Source organism: Lathyrus oleraceus, chromosome 1, assembly GCF_024323335.1.
Source record: "Lathyrus oleraceus cultivar Zhongwan6 chromosome 1, CAAS_Psat_ZW6_1.0, whole genome shotgun sequence".
Taxonomy (NCBI): Eukaryota; Viridiplantae; Streptophyta; class Magnoliopsida; order Fabales; family Fabaceae; genus Lathyrus; species Lathyrus oleraceus.
This window is the reverse complement of record NC_066579.1, coordinates 271,117,982-271,143,843: the sequence shown is the minus strand read 5'-3', so window position 1 is coordinate 271,143,843 and position 25,862 is coordinate 271,117,982. Positions and strand designations below refer to the sequence as shown.

General features: G+C 33.1%; 2 protein-coding genes and 1 long non-coding RNA gene across 3 annotated transcripts; 2 read left to right on the top strand and 1 right to left on the bottom strand.

Annotated features, from left to right (window-relative positions):
• The first annotated feature begins 783 nt into the window (after window positions 1-783).
• On the top strand, window positions 784-2,325 carry LOC127115663 (altered inheritance of mitochondria protein 3-like). Its single transcript, XM_051047146.1, has 2 exons — window positions 784-1,114; window positions 1,199-2,325. Exons 1-2 carry the CDS (start codon window positions 1,040-1,042, stop codon window positions 2,270-2,272), a joined length of 1,149 nt encoding a protein of 382 aa, XP_050903103.1. The 5' UTR covers window positions 784-1,039; the 3' UTR covers window positions 2,273-2,325.
• A 7,081-nt stretch (window positions 2,326-9,406) lies between these two features.
• Window positions 9,407-14,932, bottom strand: LOC127130266 (uncharacterized). The gene is made up of 4 exons (XR_007806438.1): window positions 14,366-14,932; window positions 10,607-11,098; window positions 10,293-10,510; window positions 9,407-10,205 (listed from the first exon to the last, which is right to left on the bottom strand). It is a non-coding gene; the product is annotated as an uncharacterized LOC127130266 (long non-coding RNA).
• A 3,845-nt stretch (window positions 14,933-18,777) lies between these two features.
• Window positions 18,778-19,407, top strand: LOC127102821 (secreted RxLR effector protein 161). Its single transcript, XM_051040154.1, has one exon. It carries the CDS (start codon window positions 18,778-18,780, stop codon window positions 19,405-19,407), a length of 630 nt encoding a protein of 209 aa, XP_050896111.1.
• Window positions 19,408-25,862: the final 6,455 nt, after the last annotated feature.

Genomic DNA, 25,862 nt, shown 5'->3' with positions numbered 1-25,862 from the left:
ATTACTTCTGTTACAATTTCATCTTCTACAAAATCTTCCATTTTCATCTACACTAACTCCCCAACAATATGTCTTTACTCACAATGGGCGAAGCACACAGAGGAACAGTTGCAAACATCGCAACATACGTAAGTTTTTTCTTATACTTCTTTTTTATGTTTCATCTCCACCAACCCCATTTTATTTTGAAATACCGACTTAGTCATGTGTTTCATTATTTCTATTATAGGATGTCTCAAGGTTTCGCACTAGAGTCCACGAATTTGTCCACATGGACCCGATGATTCAACCTTATGTTGAACTCGCCAGTTTTGGTCACCTTAGCAAAATTATGTCTTGGTCTATAGATAACAAATTCATTCTAGCCTTATGCGAAAGATGGAGGCCAGAGACACACACATTTTGGTTTCCAACCGGTGAGTGTACCGTGACGTTAGAAGACGTCTACATGCTTTTAGGACTACGAATAGAAGGCAAAGCCGTTAATGGTAAGACCAACTTTCCTAATTCAATTTGCATGGAGCTTTTAAACGTTGATTTGTTAGATGATAATGCTAGGGGACAAGGTATACTACTATCTCGCCTAAAGTCATATTATAATAGTTTTTATTTAGATGAGCATTCTACCGAAGAGGCTCGAATCATCAAAACTAGGTGTTACATTATGTTGTTACTAGGATCCTTTTTATTTCCCGAAGGTAGTGGTTCTAGCATGCATATTATATACTTACCTTTACTTAGACATATAGATAGAATAGGTAGTTATAGTTGGGGATCCGCATGTCTAGCCTATCTCTATAGTTCTTTGTGCAAAAACTGCCACAAAGATACTTCTACATTTTCTGGATGTGCTGTTTTACTACAAGCATGGGGATGGTCAAGACTACCGTCTCTAGCACCGGTCAATAGCAACCCCTTCACTTTTCCATATGCAAAAAAGTAAGTTGTTTAAATTGCTATATCTTTACTTCCTTCCTTACAGTTTATTACCCATAACTAATTTATTTTAACTTTTTGGTGTAGATGGTCGGCACGCGGTATGAATTACAGCAGATGTCCGAGACACTGTATTACTCAATATCGCAACCTGTTGGATCACCTTCGACCGGCAGACGTAAGCAAAATAATTACATTATTTCTTCATATTATATTGACTTTTTCTTCATTCATTTAAATCCTATTCTCTTTAACATTTCAGTTCATTTGGCGTCCATACCTTAATATGGATCATGAGCATCAGATCAACCCTGAAGACGCAGCCGTATGGACAACATGCACACCAATAATACGGTTCACAACAGTGGAGCTGCACAACACCGATCGTGTGAAGCTGCAGTTTGGTATGGTCCAGAATATCCCAGATCCCCCAGCTAGCCTAGGAGAATGGCATATGCGTAAAGTGAACGACCAATGGAACTTCAACCCTTGGCAACAATTCGCAAGATCAGAGTGTCGCAAGTGGAAGCACCGTCATGACCATGTCTTAACTGACGCAGTCATGCCAAATGAGGTAAAACCAAGTCGTACTTATATGGCTTGGTATAGATCAGTTGGATTTCAATTCATCGCCGATGATATGTACCTCTACGACCCACGCCAGACAACTTACACACAAGAAGCCTCAACATCTAACCCCCAACAACATTCTCAGCCCAATTACTCACAACCACCTACCCGACAAACTTTCCGTTCCACAAACACACAAACATACAACCAAAACATGCCATTCACCCAACCCCAAAACCAAGAACATCCCCCATACCACCACCAACAAATGGACCATCAACCTTCGACCGAACATCGCTTCGCACCCACACCATCACCCTACCAAAGTCGCCTTACCCAAAACACTAACCGCCCCATCACCTACCGTAGCCAAGAACCCCAAACATCACAATACCAAAACATCCCACAACCATATCTCTTCCAAACACCCCAACAACCTTTCCAACCTTTCCTAGACCCATCATTGTCACCCATGTCCCCCTTCAACCGTCCTGGTCGCCCATCCATGAGTCAACCACACCCCAACTTCTCTGGCATGGGTCATGAGCTCAGCTACGCCGGTACACCATCATTGAATACTGAAGACTATGCTGAGTTGGCTGAATACCTCAACGGATCTTCTCCTGTAGGCGGTAATGACGCTCCTGGACCATCAGATGAACAAACACCGGTTCAGAATCGTCAACGTGGGTTAGGGCCAAGGGTTAGGATAGCTAGGGGATGTGGGACCGGAGGTCGGTTAGGTGATCCCGGTCATCACCATTAGGATTCATTGTGTAAAATCCAAATTTTATTAATATCAATTCGTATTATGTCAAATTTATCTTTGTGTATTCTCCAAACATTAAGTTTCTTTCATAATTCTAAAATAAACACATATCATAAAACAAAAATTTATAGGTCAAAAACCCTAATTCAAGGACTTGTTATTGTTATGTTGAAGGGCTTGAAGTTGGTCCCTTTTGGCAAAGTTCACATACACTTGTTTTGACAGAAACCCTAATTTTGGGTCAAGTTCGCAGGGACATAACTCACTCATTTTTAATTATTTTGAGGTGGGACCAAGTGCATTGGAAAATTTAATATGTCTACTTCAAATGTTATGTTGGACAAAAATTCATATTCCTAAAAGAAACACATGCAATAATACAAAACATTATGACTCAGATAACAGTTATAATGTCAAAGAGTCCAAGTTCAGGTGCCCATACCTTTCTCATAAAAGCTGCAAATGATGCAAACCTTTAGTCCAAATTCATTATCTTGAAAAGATATACAACTTTTATGTTGAAGGTTTTGTCATTTGAGGCTTTTATCATTCATACTAAAGGGCTTGAAGTTGGTCCCTTTTGGCAAAGTTCACATACACTTGTTTTGACAGAAACCCTAATTTTGGGTCAAGTTCGCAGGGACATAACTCACTCATTTTTAATTATTTTGAGGTGGGACCAAGTGCATTGGAAAATTTAAGATGTCTACTTCAAATGTTATGTTGGACAAAAATTCATATTCCTAAAAGAAACACATGCAATAATACAAAACATTATAGGTCAGATAACAGTTGAAAAACTCAGAAGTCCAACTTCAACTGCCCATAACTTTCTCAAAAAAAATCCAAATGTTGCAAAATTTATATCCAAATTCATTGTTTTGAAAAGATCTACAACTTTCATGTTGGAAGTTTTTTCATTTGAGGCTTTTTTAAGGGAGGCGCCAATTGGATTGGCGCCCCCTCTTAAAAATTACACACAGGCGCCAATTGGATTGGCTAGGGCAGGTGCCCTAGCCAATCCAATTGGCGCCTCCTTGCAATTTTTAAGAGGGGGCGCCAATCCAATTGGCGCCTCCCTCTGAAAGTGGGGTATATTGGGAATTTTTTTGAAACCTGGGTTATTTTGGGAAATTAATTAAAAAACTGGGGTATATTGGTAAAAAATCCTTAAAATTTTAATATTCAAACTCAAACTAAGTAAATAGATAAAATTCTGATTAATTAATTTGGATATTTTGAATGAAGAAATAAAATGGCCTGATTAAAAAAAGGAATTGGACATAAATTTACTCGAAAAATTAAATCGGACACATTAAAATGATCAGCACAAAATATACTTATTGAAAAAAATACAGCATTTCTTCAAATTCTGAAATAAATTTGCATCGGTTAAAAGGCTCAGGCGGGTCGAAATGCAACCGAAACAGCCGCTGAAAAATACAACGAGCACACCAGGTTAAACCACGTGAACCGTAGATTAATAATACTGGTGTCTGTAATTTTAAATTTGAAACTTTTTACCCGCTGATTTTGCATGTTCTTGAGAAACGATTTAACCAATTTGTCTGTATTCTCAATAAATTTATTCTGACTGATATTTCAGGTATTATTCATGATGAAATGCATGTCACGCTGTGCATATGATGCAAATTAAAAAATGAAGTCTGATTTACAAAAATTTAAATATGCCTGGACAAAATTGGGGTATGACATTCTCCTATTAAAATTTCAAATCCTTCTCTAACTATTGATTACTAAAATGCGGATTCAACATACGTTAATAATCAAAAACATATATCAACTACAACAGTTACATGATCAAAAGAAATACCTAAAATTAGACATAAACATGAAGTAGTTTGTTTGTCAACTCAAAAATGACACATAGCTCTTAGAGAATGGCATTCAGCATTACAACAATGATGTCAACAAAACATATAAAATTTGAAATAAGCGACCCCAACCTTATATTACCACTCCTTCTTGATGTGATTATCCTTAGTTGAATTTTGCTATGGATTAAGAACTTCATCTTTCAAAATATCATCCAGAGAAATTGGGACAACAACCCTCTTAGCAGGGGTGTTGATAGAGAAGTTCGACGACCTGTAATCACTTTTGGTAGATGTTTGTGGGAGTACAGATAAAGATTGCTCAGGTGTTTCGATTTCCAATAAATCACAACTTTAAATTGTTAATATATTATGAATGAATATCTCCATAAGCATTTGTGAGAAGTATACAATAGGTTCAAAAAGTTGACTGACAATAGGTTCATGACGAATGTCCAGTCCAACATCTTTGTCCACAACCAAAAAGGCATCCTTTGAAGTATGCTCTTCACATTAGCGTAAACTAATTGAGCAAAATTAAGGTTGACAGAATCTTCAAAAGACAATATAGAAATATGAGTAAAACAAAAAGAAAACCGTCCTAAGTTTAATGCTTTGTACCTCATTTGGATAAAGTAAATCATATAAGGTTCGGTAAACACCATGATCATTAAGGATTGTGACAATAGATAATTGGGCATACAAAGATTGATATTTGATTCTAAATGCCAGGTTTGTGTTCTGAAGCTTGTCTAGGTGTATTAGATATATTTTGGGGTTCTCCTCTCCAGCCTAGATAAAAAATCAGCATAGTTAGTGAACCATAGTTGAATTTGGATGACAACTTAAAAAATAATGAGTAGTTATTTCACATTTAATTACCTCCTTCATGATTTATCTCAATTACCTAGGAGTCATATTAATGTATGGGATACGATCTTTATCCCAAAACACAAAGCATTCAACGTGATTATCGAACTCGACTTCAATTTCTATTTTGTATCTTGTCACACCCTACATTTTACCCCTGGATTTCATAATCATTTGCATCCTAGACATCATTCATGCATAGGTAACCTCAAGATATGCCTGGTTTTGTTTCATCTGTGAATTAGGGTTTCCCTCAAAGAACTCAAAGGATTGATCAGTAAAAGTTTTGGATTGATCATTAATAAATCAAGATATCATACACTCAATATATCTCTCTCCATCAACAAATAAGTGTATTATGGCCTAATCACAAGTGCATCAAGCTTCACTTTCATCTGGCTCACCAATTAGGGTTTCTCAGCAACATTCAATTTCATCTGAGAATTTTTATCAAGACATGATATCAAGCCTTAAGACATGACTCGACATAATCAAGTACATACTTAGATCCCATTCCATGATGTTCAATTGACTAAAGAGTTTGAATTCATTGAAGATCAAGAAATTCAAATTCATCTGATACACTACCAATGCACTACAAAGTCAAACCTTTGACTTTTGAGATATATGATCAAATATGAACTTCTCAAGTTAAATTTCATGAATATATGTTTAATTGATGACTTTTGTCAAGAAAAATCAAGAGAACTGAGGTTACTTGCAAAAAGGGCAATCTTGAAGACATTGAAAATTTCACTAAGTATCCAAATTTCATCTCAAAAGTGGAAAACTTCCCAAAGCCATAACTTCCAATCCAAGCAACCATTTTCTTTTCTCAAAATCACAAATGAAAGCTCTTGTTCCATACTTCAACTTTTCCCAGAGGGTTGATTCCCTAAAAGTTCAAGGATTTTGAGTTATGAGGCCATGAAGTTGGTGCCTCAAGTTAAAACACTTAGAAAATTTTCAAGTCAGCTTTGATCCCTAAAAAGTAATAAACTTTGGAGCCAGTTTTCATTATGATCCACTTTGATTCAGAAACACCCAAAACATGAAAGTTGTAGAGCATGTCTGGGGCTTTCCAAAAAGTACAAGTACCTTTTTTCCCTATCCATGAGTTATGAGTTTCGAAAATGGGAAGTTAGGGTTCCAAACTTGAATTTCAAGTCAAGTTCATGATGAATTCTTAGAGGAAAACCATTTCAATTGTAAAAATCCATTGATTTCAGGTCCTTTGTCTACAAATCTCTCCATAATTAGATGTTTACACAAGTCTTTGGTGCAGTACACAAAGAATTGAGCCTTTATCCATTTCACCATGCCATTTTTGGAATATTTTGCATAAAGCTTGATATTCATTTTCATAAAGAAAGCTTTTGCCAAACACTCTTGCATTGAGCCTCTAAATTATTTCCTATGATCACACTTAACCTCTAAAGCCAGAAGCAACCTCTTAGACTTCAGAAAAGCATGGCTAAGGTCCTTGATTCACTTCACCTTTTCATCATGAAGCCAACTTGCATTTTTGTGCAAAATGAAACCAAACATCCAAACCAGCATTCAAATTGAACTAAGATCATTTTCTTCAAGTTACTTGAGCCCTTTAGAGCCTCTATAAATAGAGGGCTAAGCCTTAGAACTTAACACACAAATATTTGCATCCAAAACTCCATTGTTGTAACTTCCAAACCTCAAACTTCCAAATTCCACTTATGTTGGAAAAATTTTCAAACCAACCATCCAAACACTTTTTAAACATCAAATAAAATTTGTTCAAACCATTAAAACACAATTGTAACATCTCCTTCATCATTTTCCAACTCTCAGTTTGCACACTTGCAAGTTTAGTTGGTTAGAAGAATCTAGGGGTTCTCAAGCACAAGTGAGCATTCAAAAAGATTCCCTAGGGTCCAAGCAAGCTCACCATATCATCAATTATCATCTGTAACCAATAGAAGAGGCATTGGACTTTCTCCAATAGGTAAGTGCACTTACACTTTAAAAATCTTGTACATGCATCATTCTTGAATATTTATTAAAGTAAAAATGTAGTACATAGTGTGTTTGTTGTATGTTTGCTAATGTATGCATTATACCATGCTCATACATTGAGATTTTATTGTTAGAAAGTTAAAAGTGCAGTTTTGGTTTTTCCCTTGGCACACTTTTTACCTTGATTTTTAGGATGAGATAATGATACCATTAGATTCCTTCCGAAAAATAGACTAATTTAGGTTCTTATGGTTTTTAATTTCATGGAAAATTGAGAGAGTTATGGTTGTCGGAAGTTTGATGAAAAAATGAAAAAAAAATTGAAACGATCTGAGAGAGTGTGATGTTAGTGATGATGACGTGGCGTTGACCTTGTCATCTTATGTCTTGTTTTAAAATATGTATTAATGAATGCAAATAAATTACCAGATGTATCACCACCCCAGTGGTTGAAGCGTGTGTGTTAAGGCTTTGTGTGTGTAAAAGGTTTGGGTTCGAATCCCCCTCGCCCCAGACCCATTTTATTCATTGTTTTTTTTTGCCTATTTATTTTTGTTGTTTTTCATAACTTCAAAGACTCATAACTTGATGATCCATAAGCCTTTTGAGCCACTCTTTTTGCCATGCGTTCATAATTTTGTCTATTTTATGATAGTGAAAAGAAATTCCAGAATTGATTTATTTTTCACATACTTATGCTTGTCCAAAGTTGGTACCTTTTTAGGATTGTTTTAGGATTTTAAATGAACTTCTTTGGTTGATACTTTAAGTTTTCTTGATCATCATGACTTGTATGAATGTTGTGAATCATATATGAACTTTGTTTGATGTTGTTAATGTGTGCCTCTTGGGTTTTGACCTAATTTTGACTTACTTTAATGTGTGTTTACATGTTTATGTGTTTTGAACTTTGTTATTATACCATGAACTTTTGTGTGTTTACTTTGCCATTGATACATGATTCACATATAATTCTTTCATGTCTTGTTTAACCTTTGTATGCATGTGTGCCCTTGTGTTTGTCTTTGCTTATGTGTTTGCAAATGCTTTAAACTTGTGATAACATGTCTTTGTATGACTTTTATTCTTACATGTTCAAACCTTTTGTATGATGTTGAACCTTTGATTATGATCATATTGAACCTTAACATGCATGTCTTGAATATCTTAACTTGTTTTCATGATTAAGTTGATGTTATGTATAAACCATGTCTTACTTCATGCATATACATGTTCATTAATACTTATTATGACATCCATATACATGTTCATGCATTGTTATGTAATTCATCTTTGTTTCTTCATGATGATATATCCATGTCATTCATATTCATGTTAACTTCATACATCTTAAATTTATGTTGTTGTATCTTTGTTCATTTTCACATGTTGTACATATGTGTTTACATACCATGCTTGATATTTGTTATGATCATGCTTCCATATCCTTTGATGTCATGCTTGAACACCTTCTTCATGTGCTTGTCTTTGGAGATTTCATGCTTTAACATCTTCTTTATCATGTGTTTACCTTTGTGGATGTCATGCTTGAACATCTTCTTCATCCTTGTTTGTCCTTGTGGATTTCATGCTTGAACATCTTCTTCATCCTTGTTTGTCCTTGTGGATTTCATGCTTGAACATCTTATTCATCCTTGTTTGTCCTTGTTGGTGTCATGCTTGAACATCTTCTTCATCATGTTCTTATCTTTGTTGATGTCATGCTTGAACATCTTCTTCATTTGCTTATCTTTGTGGATGTCATGCTTGAACATCTTTCTTTACCATTTATTTACCTTTGATGTCATGCTTGAACATCTTCTTTATCATGTGCTTATCTTTGTTGATGTCATGCTTGAACATATTCTTCATTTGCTTATATTTGTGAATGTCATGCTTGAACATCTTTCTTTATCATTTGTTTACCTTTGATGTCATGCTTGAAAATATTTATTTATAATTTGCTTACATTTGTGGATGTAATGCTTGAACATCTTTCTTATCTTTTGTTTATCTTTTTGCCCAAATCCAAGGGAAATAACTCTTTATTGACTTAATGTCATAGGTAGTTTAGCAATCCCTAGTTTGACCTTGTTAGAGTCATTTTTACTTTCAACTTAGATTTAAGTAAGAGTTTGTAACTCTTGTAAGTGTGTTTGTTATGAACACTTACTTCCCCCTTTGGAACCTTGATCACTATCAAGTGTTCTTTCACCCTTAGTTAGGTGAACTACGATTGCTCTGATTCCATCCTTATAAGGATACGTAGGCACATGACCGCGATGTTTTGGCGAGCCAAATTAATAAAACCTTTAGGTCCTTCCAAATAAAACATTTCCAAACAATAGAAAATAAACAATAACATAATAAAAATACTTTCAAAAGGTTCCTATAGGATACTATAGATACTTAGGATGTTAATACCTTCCCTTAGTATAACCAACCATCGATCCTTAGATCTCTTCGCATTGTTTTTACATTGCACAAATTAGGGTTTTATTCGATTGTTTCCCTTTCCCTTGGATAAATTAACGTTCGGTGGTGAACATTCAATGTTTTTTGATTCAAGTTAATATAATAGCTTGATATCCGATTCTCACCGCGACATATCTAACACATGAATATATAGTGGTACATGTAAGCAAAACAATAAGAATAAAAAGTATTATGACTTGGTAATTGAATTTGAAATCTTGCTTCGTAACATGCTCAACATCTTTAACTCTGCAAACACACTCGAACTTGTTTCCATGAGACTTGTTCGATGTCTTGCAATCCGGACAAGACTCAAAATACCATCCAAAATTGGAGGCCTTAAATCGTTTGGTTGTGTCGATGGTTGTGGCAAAACAATCCTATTTTGAGATCTTAGTTTGTCATTAATTATATGAATACTTCCATAAACTTTGTAATTACAAAAACAATGACAAACCTTAACCTCGTTCGGGTTTGTCCAGTTCTTGTTTCCAGATTGTACAAATGATTGTGATGCTTGGGTGAGAGAAGCAGACAATGTAATTGATAATTGGGTTGATGCTAGTTTGTACCAATATGAAAATGTAAATTACATGAAGGATATGGAAGTATACTACATAGTAGTTCAATATGGCTATAGTGCAAAGTGTTTGTCAAAATATCATACTTGGATTTAAAAGCGTGCACTTGTGGATGGTCTAAGTTAATGTGAAGTCTTGAGCCATTCCATGCGTTTGATAGGCTAGGAAATCCAGAAGCTACACCTCATATAGAGAATATAAGTTACACATTCGAACCAAAATTAATGCCAAAATCAAAGTTGTGTGTAGAAAAAGATGGCTAACCTTGATTTTGCTTCACCAGGCATGTGTTAAAATAAGTAGTGTTGGACTAGGAGAATTGTTAGAGTTGTTATAGTGCATGAATTGTTTAGCGTAATCTTCCCATAACACGAGCTCAATAACATTTTCAGCTTCATCACGTAGAGTAATATTGGCACAATATTTCTTACCACCACCACCCATTTGTGTTTTGACAATATCTTGTAGAACACCTACAACGTCTAAAGAATACAAAAATGAAAAACAGTTACAAAGTAATATTAACGTTGAAGTGAAGTTAAAAACATATGATATTATAAACGAAAAACAAAGGTCACCATATAAGAGATCAGTGGTGAATTTTCCACTAAGAAAATCATCAATAGCCTTAAACTTGAATTGTTGTGGCGGTATTACGGGTGTTGGTATTTTAGAAAAAATGGTTCCTCCGTTGAATACAAGTTTCAGCTTGTTTAGGCATACTTTGAAAGTGTTGTCATTAACCATAGGCTCTCCATTATAAAGACAATAGGTTTCATGCTCGGTAAGTTGTTCAATCCAATCTTTAAATTCTCGGTTACGAGTGGTCACATGGATTTGATCACCCTATAATGTGGTTGTTCATTAAACGACATGAACATAACATATATACAAATAGAGCGGGAAACAATTACTTTCGTATCTTGTATGACCAATTCAAGATGCTGCAGTCCACTTTTCTCTTTTGCAACCCAAAAGGTCAACAACTCGAATTAGCATTTTCCACACCTGATTTCCTTTCACCAAACCCTTAATGAGAATAGGTGGTCTTGACATGGTTGGTTGTAAGTCTGGAAAAAATTATTAAAATCAGCATATGTAGATAACTTACACAAAACCATGGATACGACTAAGAATAATGACAAAGCAAAGTAAAATGCTACATGAAATCCATAACAGTAGATGGTAAAGCCAATGATAGAACAATGAAAAACTTGTAGCAGGAAAATGATGGCATCAACTTTGAAGAGAAAAATAAATCTGTAACTCTATATATAACTTACTTCAGATATGAAAAACAACAATACATGAATCAACTTTGTAATCATAAAATAACTTGTGACATTCAGTAAAGCCAATGATAGTGCAAAGAAAAACTTGTAATCCGAAAAATGATGGTATCAACTTTGAAGAAATAAACAAATCCATATCTCTTAATATAACTTGTTGCAGATAACATAAACAACAAAAGATGAATCGTCATTCTTAAGATAACAAAAGCAAATACTTGTTGACATTTAGTAAAGCCAATGCCAATGCAAAGTACAAACTATAGCGGAAAAGTGTTAAGATAACAAATGCAGATCATATTGACATCCAATCAACTGTAAAGCCAATGATAAAGCATACTAAAAAGTGCAGCAGGAAAATGATTTCATCACCTTTGAAGACAAACACATTTCCATATCTATAAAAATAACTTGATTCAATTAACACAAACCACAATAGCAGATTCTTCATTGTTCAGAAACAATGGCAATGAAGACAAAAAACAAAATGTTCGACAACAGCTAAAAGTTAATAGTCAAAACAAAAAACACTGAAACTTCATAAACAACATATGAATAGAAACTTGTTAATAGAAATGAAAAATAGGTTATCGACACGAAAACACCGAATCTACATAGTCAACTTCTTAAAAAGAAAAATCTTTCATTTAAAAACGTCAAGACAAACAACAATGCTGAGTCTTCGTTATAAAACAATAGTTTTAGTCAAGACAAACAACATCGTATAGAGATTAGCAGTGAAAACCTTTGTTCAGAATCATTATAAAACTCGTTTGCAACACAAATTAGTTGATAAAAGGTGTAAGATAGAAGCATGAAAAATAGATGCACAAGTTTAAAGATGAGAAATAACCAAGAGTGTTGGACGGAGCAGCTCGCCGAAAAGAAGTAGAGAGACTTGAGAATGGGTCTGAGACAAATGAAGTTAATAGAGTTGGAGAAGGAAAATATGGGTTAGCGTGTGATATGGTTTTGGGGGAAAGGCATAAAGTTTCATTGGTGTTTGGTAACCAATCTTAGACTGACACTTGGCAGCCCGATAGAGGTTTGTTTGAATAAATTGTTAGACATTAGTTGATTACCATACTATCCATTAGTTAGTGTAAGTTGGGAAAAGTGGTAGGACCAATTAGTAAATACATGCATTAAACTTTTGAAGGGTTGATAGTTGACTAGTCTCTCATCATTATATAATGCAAATCCTAATTAGGGTGAGAGAGGTTATTTGATATTCTGTAACACTTGTAATCTTGTTTCAAAGAGAAAGTAAATAATACTAATTTATAACCAATTTCATCATGTACTTATTTTTTTATTTTTTTCTACCCTTACGGGTTTCTTACCGATCAAGAAACCAATTATACTTTGTATTTCCGACACCGTTTTCACAACAAATTGGTTCGGTGGGCGTGGAGAAAATATCGTCAACAAAGTATGAGAATGAAAAGTTCATCGGAGTGAACGATTTCGGTCTATGGCGCTTGAAGATGAAAGTGCTACTAGTTCAATAAGGTTGTTTAGAAGCGTTGAAGGGAGTCGCAACCATGGAAGCTACGTTAAAGGATAAAGAAAATTTGACTATCCAGTTGATAAAGCTATATGAAGAAAGATAGTTTATTCTCTTGATGTTATAGAGTTTGATCCAAGGTGGAGATTTGTGAGATATTGGATCGAAATCTAGTATGGTCGAAGGGTAATTTCTAGGTTCGAAAATTCGTCAAGACCTTAGCATGCCGTCGAAGTCTGTTCACATATTGTAGTTGAAGTATGCTAGGATTGTTAGCGTGTTGAATTGGGTCTGTTTGTTATGCCTAATTGTTTAAGTTAGCTTGTGTAATGGACTTGTGTGTAAAAACCCATTAATTTAGTGTGCTAGTTTTCTTATAAATAGCATATTAGTTTCTCATCATTGTATAATACAAATCTTAATTATGGTGAGAGAGGTTATTTGCTATTTTGTAACACTTGTAATCTTGTTTCAAAGAGAAAGTAGAGGATATCAGTTTATAACCAATTTCATTGTGTTCTTATTATTTTCTTCTTTTCTGATTAAAATAGTAATTATACTTTATAATTCCGGCATCGTTTTCAATATATATATATATATATATATATATATATATATATATATATATATATATATATATATATATATATATATGATTTAGTTATAATAAGTTGATTATTATAAATGATCATATATTAATTATGTAAATAGTTCAATCATAAACAATCTAACATAAAACTTATAAAACAAATATCTAACACAATTATCATTGCATTCCAACCATATTATATAATTTAATCTCTAATTCTCTTATAGAATTCTTTGCTTTGAAGATCCTCCCTCATTTAAACTTCAAATGTGAGGTGCTAACTATTTCACTTAATCTCTTCTAATTCTTATGTCTCACTTAAAGTTTCTTTTTTTTTAATTATTGTTATAAATTTTTTTAGGTAGTTTAGTGGTTGAATTTCATCTTAAAGATAAGTTTGCTTTGAAGTTCTTTTCTTATTTAAACTTCAAATATGAGATGCTAACTAATTAACTAACATATTCTCTTCCAAACATTCTTATATCTTATTTGAAGTGTTGTTTTTTAAACTTTTGTTATAAGTTATTCTTATCTAATAATTTTGTGGTTGAAATGTCATCTCTAAAAATAAATAAATAAGATGTTGCAGATTTGAATTTATATCTTTGTAATAAGATGTTTTTTCATAATTACCAATTAAACTTATTTAAAGAAACAACTTTTATTATAACATATTTTAAGAAAGATATATTTATAAAAAATATGGATGTAGTAATCTGATATATTTGGTTCTAGTCTTTTTTTTAAGCACTTGTTATTAAGATACAATTGAATTGCAGTATTGTTAACAGATTTTTTTTTCAAAATACTATAAAAGAGAAGAGAAGAATAAGACAAGATACACCATTTCACCATCTTCAACTTAATGTAAGCTAAGAAGAAATATCAATAGATTTTATTTTCTATCAAAAATTGAAGCCAAACACATCAAATTTAAGTTCCATAGTGATACCTCATCTCATCATCTTGAGAAAGGACATAACCAAATTCCAATCTTCTTATTTCACACACACATTTATCTAAGTTCCTCTTCCTCGCACCACTGCTTGCTTCTACCAGTAACACGCACATCTCTGAATTCGGTGATGCCGTGTTGTAGGAAGAAGAAACTTATGAGAAAATGAAGAGAAACTTAGATAAATGGGTGTGTGAATAGGAAAAAGAATTTTGAATATTTGAGAGGGAACTGATAATTGAAGACAAAGTTAGTTTTAATAGAGTGAAGAGCAAGGTGGGTTATATATAGAGAGAGAGGAAGCATCGTGGAAGGAAAAGGATAATGTGAGTGTGTGTGGGTTTGCAAAGTTAAAGGTTTTTTTATTGGTTATAAATTATTTGGAAAGAGAAAGGGAGACCAATAACAAAAGAGAGTAAAGACACACGGAGAGAAAGTGTGGTTGTGTATAATAATGTGACACGTAAATAGGAACACTTGGCTCAAAATGAAAACAATAACAATGTTATCAACATATCTCCTTTGTTTTAGTTTTTGAAGGCATGTAATCCATATATGCTTACTAGATCACCATTATTGGTTATTAAAGATATATATATATATATATATATATATATATATATATATATATATATATATATATATATATATATATATATATATATATATATATATATATATATATATATATATATATATATATATAACTTGGCTAGCTAGAAACTCCTAGAAGCTTTTGGTAATTTAGTGAATTGAAATCTTCATGGCTAAGGTTTGAAATAGTCAAAGACTTAACATAATTGATAATTATCAAGTGGCTTTAAATTGTACATGTGTGCATATCACCATCACTCTATAGTTTATCATGAATACACCATTAGTTATGTAGAACGATCTTGAATGGCGGTGGTGCAATGGAAAACCGTCTTTGATGTTGTATAAATAGGGATATTGTACTTCACTTTAATCAATCAAATTTGTAGAAGTGTGAAACAAAGCTTGAGAGAAAAAAATAGAGAGTCTCCAATGAGTTCTTGGTGTGTGAGAAAAAATTGTAGTGTTGCTTTGTGTGTCATAGTGTAAGAGTGTATTCTTGTTCCTTCATCAATATAAAATACAGTCTGCTCTATTTTCTTTCCATAACATATATTTCAACTAGGCAATTGATTTTAATTGCCAACATCTCACATCAGAGCTTGTTGTATCAACATGGTGACAAGTACAAGTGGAGGATCAAGTCAGTAGGTGCAAACAATTATTTTCAAGTTCGATGGCAAATCAAATTTTGCGATGTGGAAACGCTTCATGGAACTTTGTTTAACAACCAGTGGGTATGGAGAAATTTTGAAGAAAGGTATTACCGAACCAATAGAAGGAGATAAAGGAAAAGCCGATGAACAACAAGTTGCGAAAAATCGTTTGCTTAACGAGAAGGTTGTGTTCTTGATATGTCAATCTGTGGAGCTGCATGTTTTTTAGAAGATTTTCCATGCCAAATCAACAAAAGAGGCTTGGGAAATTTTACTCAAAACATATGAAGGTGCTGATCCAGTCAAACAGACAAGGTTGCAAGGCTTGAAACGTCAAATCGAGCTGATTAAGCAAGGAAGAGATGGGAGTATTCATGATTATTTTCCGCGGATAGACAAACTCGTTAATGAAATGAAATCCAACGGTTATTACGTAAAAGAAACAGAAGCTGTGGAGAAAATTATGCGGACCCTCTCAACACGATTTGATTACGTGGTAGCAGCTATTGAGGAAGCAAAAGATCTCTCCACGATGACTCTAAATGATTTGCATGCATCTTTGGAGTCTCGTGAGATGCAGATGAATGAGAGAACACCTGACACGTTTGAGCAAGCTTTGAAAGCTCAAACTAATGTGATAAAATAGGGATCTTTGCAGAGAAAGGCGAACCACTTCCAAAGGGGTCAGAATTTCAGAGGCAGATGGAAGAATCCTCAACCTGACTCGGGCCACGGAACACGAGGTAATGGTTTTTTTCAAAATAAATCTAATATTCAATGTCACAAATGCCACAAGTACGAACATGTTCAATCGGAATGAAAATCTCATATTCAATGCCATAATTGTAAAAAGTATGATCACTATAGTCGAGAGTGTCGTGCTAGACCAGTGAATATTAGAGATAGACATGCTCAGGTTGCGGAAACTGAAGATGAAATGAAGATGGTGCTTACAACGTGCCACGTTGTAGCTGCGGAAAAAATGAGAAGCAATGGTTGTTAGATACAGGTTGGAGTAATCATTTAAGACGAAATAAATATTTATTTTCCGATTTAGATGAAAAGTTTCATTCCACAGTCAAGCTTGGTGATAACTCAAAGCTTGAGGTGTTGGGAAAAGGGAAGGTCGCCGTCAGATTGAAGGATGGATCGTTGAACTATATCACTGATGTATTCTATGCACCTGGTATATGTCAAAATCTCTTAAGTGTTAGACAGCTTGCTGAGAAAGGTTATGATCTAAAGTTCAACAAAGGAGGTTGCACCATTTAAGACGCTGAGATGAGGTTAATAGCAAAGGCAAGCATGACAAGGAATCGTCTGTTTTCGATGAACATAAAGTATGATGCTCATTTATTACAAAGCTGCAACTGATAATCACAACTGACTTTGGCACATGCGGTTGGGACATTTCAACTTTGAAAGCATCAAGTTCCTTGCACATAAAAAATGGGTTATTGGCTTTCCTGTTATCAAAGCTCCTGATCAACTATGTGAAGCTTGTGTAGTCGGAAAGAAGCATCGAGATCCTTTTTCTAAAGTACGTGCCTCTGCAGAGCCTCAAAAACTACTTGAGCTGGTGGACTCTGATTTATGCTATGTGGAAGTTCCATCTAATGGAGGTAACACATACTTTATCACTTTCATTGATGACTTTACTAGAAAGGCTTGAGTTTATATCTTGAAAAATAAAGTTGATGCTTGTGATACTGTTAAAAGATTTATGGCCTATGAAAGAAGAAGTGGTTATACTTTGAAAACCTTGAGAACTGATAGGGGAACAAAGTATATTGTTTGTGATTATTTCTTGAGAAAGCAGGGTGTGAAACATCAAATGACGACCAGATACACTCCTCAACAAAATGGAGTGGCAGAAAGGAAAAACAGAACTATCATGAATATGGTGAGAAGCATGTTGCATTGTAAGAAGTTACCAAAGAGTTTTTGGGCCTAAGTAGTGGCTTGTGTTGTATACCTATTAAATAGGTGTCCCGTCAAAAGTGTTTGTGGCAAAACTCCTGAAGAAGCTTGAAGTGGGAAAAGGCCAAATCTCAGTCACTTGAAAGTATTTGGTTGTGTTGCTTATGCACATATACCTAATCAACTAAGGAGGAAGCTTGACGACAAAGTAGAAAAATGTATATTTATATGATACAGTGAAGAAACGAAAGCTTACAAGTTGTATAATGCAGATACGCAAAAGATGATCATCAGCAGAGACGTTACCTTTGATGAAGCAGGAATGTGGGACTGGTCCGAAAAGCAAAAGGAGTTGTTACCTGTACCAGTTATTATAAATGAATAAGTACACGATGACGCTGATGAACCACTAGTTAAAGCAGCAACGAATTCTCCAACTCACAAATATCCTCAGAGGGAGCGGCGTCCACCAACTCACTTGCAAGATTATGAAATTGGGAGAGATGATGATCCTGATGACAGGGAGGAAGAAGTTACTTACTAAGCTTTGTTTGCATATTATGATCCTGTTATGTATGAGGAAGCTGCCAATGGAGATTGTTGGAGAAAAGCAATGGATGAAGAAATTTAGGCCATTGAGAAGAACGATAGATGGGAGTTAACAACACTTCCAGAAGGAAAGAAGCCAATAGGAGTCAAGTGGGTGTATAAAATAAAGTACAACCCAAATGGAGAGGTAAATTGGTACAAAGCACGACTAGTTGCAAAAGGGTACAAACAAAAACCCGACATTGACTATTTTGAAGTTTTTGCTCCAGTTGCAATGATGGACACAATACATATGATTATTTCCATTACTGCTCAGAGTAGATGGAAGATTTTTCAAATGGATGTCAAGTCTGCTTTCTTGAATGGTGTGCTTGAAGAAGAAGTTTACATAGAGCAACCACCAGGTTATCAGCAACAAGGAGAAGAAGATAAAGTCTTCAAGCTAAAGAAATCTCTATATGGATTGAAGTAGGCTCATAGAGTTTAGTACACATGAATTGACACATACTTCATCAACAATGGTTTTCACAAAAGTCCTTATGAGCATGCTTTATATTTCAAAACAAACCAGGCTGGAGACATCATCATTATTTGCTTGTACGTGGATGATTTGATATTCACCGACAATAATCTCAAATTGTTAGCAAAATTCAAAGAGACAACATGTCCACACAATTTGAGATGACATATATGGGCCTAATGTCTTACTTTCTAGGCATTAAAGTGAAGCAGACAGATGAAGGAATCTTTATTTCACAAAAGAAATATGCAAAAAATATGCTAAAGAAGTTCAAGATTGAATCATGCAAGCTGATGCTGACTCCGGTGGAAGAAAGATTGAAGCTGGAAAGAGAAAGTGGTGGTGATCTTGTCAACTCAACTAACTTCAGAAGATTAGTTGGAAGCCTCGGGTATTTGACTGCAACAAGACTTGACATAGTCTACGGAGTTAGGCTCATAAGCAAATTCATGAATTCACCAAGAAAATCTCATTGGAAAGCTGCAAAGCGAATCTTGAGATATGCCAAAGGTATAATTGATGAAGGGATTTTTTATTTTAGTTCTAGCAAGCTAGAGTTGGTTGGATACACAGACAGTGATTGGGCTGGTGAAACCGAAACTCGTAAAAGTACTTCAGGTTATGTTTTTCATCTTGGAGATGGTATTTTTTCTTGGTGTTCCAAGAAACAACAAGTAGTTTCACTGCCAACAGCAGAAGCAGAGTACATTGCAGCAACAAATTGTGCTACTCAAGCAGTTTGGTTGCGGAGAATATTGAGCAAATTGAAACATCAACAAAATGGTCCGACAAGAAATTAACAATTGCTCTAACAAAGAATCTAGTGTTTCATGGACGCAGCAAGCATATCGACATCAAACACCACTACATTCATTACTTGATCAGAGATAAAGAAATTGTGGTAGAGTTTTGCATCTCAGGAGATCAACTAGCAGATATTTTTACAAAACCACTCAAAGTGAACATGTTCATAAAGTTGAACAAAATGCTCGGAATGATGAAGCCAAGTTTAAGGGAGGATGTTAGATATTAAACATGGCTAGCTAGAAACTCCTAGAAGCTTATGGTAATTTAGTAAATTGAAATCTCCCTGACTAAGGTTTAAAATAGTTAAAGACTTAACAAAATTGACAATTATCAAGTGGATTTAAGTTGTACATATGTGCATATTACCATCACTCTAGCTTATCATGAATACATAATTAGTTGTGTAGAACAATCTTGAATGACAGTGGTGCAATGGAAAACCGCCTTTGATGTAGTATAAATAGGGATATTGTACTTCACTTTAATCAATCAAATTTGTAGAAGTGTGAAATAAAGCTTGGGAGAAAAAAATAGAGAGTCTCCGATGAGCTCTTGGTGTGTGAGAAAAAATTGTAATATTGCTTTTTGTGTCATAGTGTATGAGTGTATTCTTGTTCCTTCATCAATATAAAATACAGTTTGCTCTATTTTCTTTCCATAACATATATTCCAACTAGGCAATATATATATATATATATATATATATATATATATATATATATATATATATATATATATATATATATATATATATATATATATATATTATATATATATATATATATATATATATATATATATATATATATATATGTATATTTGGATAAATCCAAATTCTTCTTACCACTCAAAATTTGTCACTAAAACTCAATATTATGTAGAAAGATATCTCTAGAGTTTTGAGTGATATCCTCTTTTAACGTCAATTATATATAAACATGGTGCTATGTTAAATTGATTGCTACAATACAGTTAAAACTAACAAATACAATAAATATCACTATATAATATAGCTTTTTAAAAATAAATTTAATTGATATACTCCGTCAAAGATTTTTTACACTATTAATTAATCACAACCACGGATCTATTTGAAAGGTTTGACGTTTATTTTAAACAATTAAAAAATAATACAAACGGATGATTGTGATGCATTGACGGTGTAAAAAATTTTACACTGACAGTGCATAACAATTAATCTCTTTAAAAATTACACCTTCGAATTTTTGTATACAAATGTCACTAGAACATAATAAATAAATCTTTTATCATATCAAAGTAAAATAAATTTATAAATTCATATTTGATATATGAATATTACATCTATTTCTATCATTTACAGTTTTTGCACCTATATTAAAGAATGTTAATATTGTCATAAAATATTTAGAGTTTGACATAATTCATCCATATAAAATTGGTTTGTAAGATGATGAGTATCACTCTATATGAACTATTTCCAAGCTCTATCACTAACCAATATAGGACATGAGATTTTACCAATACACCCCTCACGTCCAACACTCTTTTGAATTTGATGCGTGGATATTAACGTGAGCGGCACAAGATCGAATCAATAGACTCTGATATCATATTAGAGCTTGGTCTAGCTCATCCTCACAAAATTGACTTGCAAGGTGAGGGAGTGATAATATATAAACTTTTTCAATACTCTATCTCTAACTAATGTGCGATTTGGAACTTTTCCAATACACTTTTACTAAATTGTCTTTGTTAATGTGTTTGAAGTAGTGTACAAAATAATTATTAAAGCACACAATTAAAAAAATAACAATCATTTTTACATTAAAAATTGAGAATTATAATTATTTTGAAAAAAAAATTATTAGGTAAAACAATAATCACTTTAAAACAAAAGGAGTACATTATTAGTATAAAAATAAAATTATTCATTACAAAAGTTTTACCCTACATTTTAAACCATAACAAAGGTGACCTATTATTAATTTTTAACTATTACTAATAAGATACTCGTGCGTCCATACACGTAAATTTATTTAATACGATATAAAATATACACATGTAAATTTGAAATGAAAAAAAAATGAATTTGGAGAAAAAAAAGAAAGTTTTCACATTTGAAAATAAAGAATTAATCTCTCAAATTAAAATCATTGTCGGTTAAAATAAAATAGATATTGTCATGATAGTGACCCGTAAAATGGAAAGTTATTGGTGTGCACAATTATTGAGTGATATTCAATTTGATACAATATAAATTATTTTTAGATACACGTGTCAATTTATAATTTGTTATTTAATCGAAAAATGAACAATGATTATATAAACTCAATTGTATTAAATAATCATATAAAAAAAGATACATGTGAGATGGAGAAAGAAAAAAAGCCACATTTGAAAATAAAAAATGTGTCTCTCAAATTAAGATAATTGTTGATTTAAATAAAATAGATATTATTTGGATAAAGTTAGTTGTGTTCATTGTTATTGAGTGATATCTAATTTTATACAATATAAAATGTATTTAGATACACATTAAATTTAGATGAATTACTTAATTATTAAACAAAGAATTAAATGAATATAATATATAATAATTATAAAATAATTATATTTTTATTTTAGATAAATTTTGTGTTTTAAAAATTTAATATTTTTCTGTGTTCTTCTTCATTAAATTAAAAAGAGCTTCAAATTTTGTTAATTATACTTAAAAAAATAAAATAGAAAAAAGTAAATGGAGAGAGAAAATATTAAAATGAAAGTGAGAAAGTGTGAGAAAAAGAAATAAGGGGGAAATTTGAAATTTAAATTAAGAGAAAAAAATTAACAGCAAAAAAGTAAAAAGTAAAAAGTGGAAAATGAATGAGGTGGCAAAAGAAGGTAGTTTCAAATTTTTTTAACATTTATTAATTACAATTATGTCTTTTTTTTTGTATAATTTTTTAAGAAGAAAATGATATATTAGAAAGTTTGATGGTAGTTTATTTTAAGGGATAAATAGCTGATATCATTTTCACAACATAGTAAATTTCATATTATATTGATAACAGCTACTTGCAAAAGAATTTATCTATACTTAAAACATGAATATTCTATTCCATCTTTCTATTTTATATATTTGAATTTTTCACAAGTAAAATTAGAAACATCTCGGTGTGTATATAGTTTATGAATTTTGTCAATGAACAACTAAAAAATTTATACGTATCTGTTGTTGAGAATGTATCAAATGTGAGTAGTATGGATAATAGTCCCACATTGGTTGAAAATATGGAGACTTGAGCATTTATAAGTGAGAGAATTCACTCACCTATTAACTTAAGGTTTGGGTGAATATGTGGTGTCTCTCTCACAAAGAGGTTTCTCTAGATAAGAACTCTCACAATGTTCAATGCTCCCTAGTGAAAAACTCCCCCAACAAATGGTATCATGAGCCTTTGGTTCGAGAAATGGATCGACTTACTTGTAGCGAAAGTAAATGGTACCACAAGGGTGGTGAGTAAGAAACATTTCGTTGTAGAGTGTCAACGGCGCCAGGGTGGTGATTAAGAAATGTTCTGTGTGGTACAAGAGCTTGTGGAAGTAAGAAGAGCTTCCACTTAAGGGGGGTGTTGAGAATGTATCAAGTGCGAGTAGTATGGATAATAGTCTCATATTGGTTGAAAATATGGAGACTTGAGCATTTATAAGTGAGAGAATCCACCCATCTACCACCTTAAGGTTTTAGGTGAGTATGTGGTGTGTCTCTCATAAAGGTGTTGCTCTAAAAAGAAGAAGTCCTACAATGTTCAATGTTCCCTAATGAAAAAATCCCCCAACATCTATGACTTTAAATATTCTTGAATCTTGATATTCATGTCTCTACATCTAATGCGTTCCTAAAATAATATAGAAATCACTACTACATATAATATATTTTACGATAAAGCTTTCACCTTAACCAATAAAAAACTGAGGTCAGATGACCTGAAACGTGTCATTTTATTTTTGTTTTAAAAAAATTAAATCTTATCCCTTAGTTTTATAGAAAACTGAAAGAAAATGTAGCTCAGGGTTTGATATTCGATTCTTAACTCCTGCAACTTTATGCTTTATTTAGAACCAAAATGGAGCCGTTATTTTATAAATCATCTTATCCCTTGGTTTTCATGAAAACCATCATGAAATTTTGATTAATATTTAATTTAATTAAATTGAACCCAATTCTTACCTCGGTTGTGTTCGCTCAGTTTTTTTAAAAACCTATATGTAAACTCTAAACAATAATTTATTCAAACATTAGAACATCAAGTCTCATTCACTTTCCATTATGTCTCATAAATTTTTTGCACCCTAGCGAATGAAAGAAATGTTATTCTTTTCCACCTAACAAATTGAAACATCATTCTTCATCTTATCCAAGGAGGAAGAAAGCTTGGACCTCAAACCAACAATTTTGTTTGACTCTCTCATCATCTTTCTAGTATGTAAAACTTTCTCCATGACTATACTGTAAGAACAAGATTTTATTCTGCATTTGTCCTTTAGTTTTGATGATAATAATGCATTGTTTTTCAGAGAACAATTTTGTACACTAATGATTTTTATCTAGTGTGTAGCTTTTACTAACAGACTCTGACTCTGAAGCATTGACGTGTGACGTCATCAGATTCTAGAATCAACACACTCTGACTCTAAAGAGATACAAGTGCTTTACAATATGCTGTCAAGTTCTAGAAAACTCTTAGACACCAATTTTGATGAATGTTTATGCTAAAGATTCTGACTGTGACTTTGACTGAAGAGTCTTTGAAGGATTGTCAGCCTTCAAGATTCTGCGCTCAAGTTCTGAAGATTCTATAGAACAAGATATAAATACTCTGAAGACCAGGTTCTGAGGAACTGTGTCAAGACTCTAAAGATCGAGGTTCTGAAGATTATGTCAACTAGTCTCTTGATCCTTTTAAGCATGATTCAACATCATTTCATCAGAAGCTTCTGAATATTAGAAGATAAGATCAAAAGGTTTTGCATAAGAAAAATAGTACACAGTACAAGATCATCCTTCTTTCCACTACACTGATTTTTTATGGGCTAAGGACAATACTATTATACCATTTTGTCTCTTATATGCAAATTGTTACACAAAGAGACAACTGCAATTTTCTATCTCAATTCTACCCTCCAATGGATCTTTTATCTGCCTATATAAAGAAGACTTGAAAGAATGGAAGAAGTTGCTAATGCTCATGCTAATTCACTACGCTAAAATTATGCTCATAGACACGCTCTTACTATAATAATATTTTTTGTGTATAGTCTTTGTAAAAACACAAGAGTTGTTGCTTGTTATTGTGTGAGATATTCAATGTATTAATCTTGTGTTAACCTGCTTTCTTAGAAGTAATACTTGTAAACACACACTTGTAAATCTCAAAGTTGTTTGAGTAGTTTCCTTGAGTGACTAGGTTTTAGTCAGATAGACTCAAGAAGGCAAAGATGGTTTGTCTTTCTGATCTCAAAGTTGTTTGAGTGATTTCCTTGAGTAACTAGGTTTTAGTCAGATAAACTCAATAAGACAAAGATGATTTGTCTTTGTGGTATCTATAATCAATTTTGGTTGTCATGGATTAAGTCCTTGTTGAGAAGGAAAAATCACTTTGGTAGGGTGAACTGGAGGTAGCTTAGTTAGCAACAAACCAATATTAAAATAAATTTATTATTTTTCCTGTTCATGTTATTGTTTGAAAGAGTTGGTTTTGAAAAATCTTTTGTTTTAAGAAAACCAACTCAAACCCCCATTTCTTGTGTTTCTTTCCACCTTCAATTGGCATCAGAGCTCCGGTTCTGCTCTTGATAAGATATCAAACACTTAACATTGTCAGATAAAGATCTAGTGTGAAACACAATGGTTGCCCTCCCACCACCAGTTGCTTAACAAATGATAGAGATCATTACAATGCTAAACCTCTAGTTTTTGATGGAGATAGATTTGACTATTGGAAGGATATAATAAATATCTTCTTTCTAGGTCACAATATTGATTTATGGGATATGGTAGTTGGTGGCTACGTACACCTAGTAGATGCAACTGGCAATAAAGTTGAAAGAAGAGTGATGAATGATCAATAGAAGAAAGACTATAAGAATCATCACAAAGTAAGAACCATCTTGCTAAATGTTATTTCATACACTAAGTATGAGAAAATTACCAATAGAGATACTGCTAAATCTATATTTGATTCTCTGGGGATGACACATGAAGGGAATGCACAAGTCAAAGAAACCAATGCTCTTTCCTTGATTCAAATATATGAAGAATTCAAGATGGAGGATGAAGAAATTGTTGAGAACATGTTCTCAAGGTTTCAAACTCTTGTTGCAGGACTTAAGGTTCTGGATAAAGGGTATTCTACTGTTGATCATGTTAAAAAGTTCATCAGAAGTCTACCTATGCGTTGGAGACATATGGTAACAACTCTGA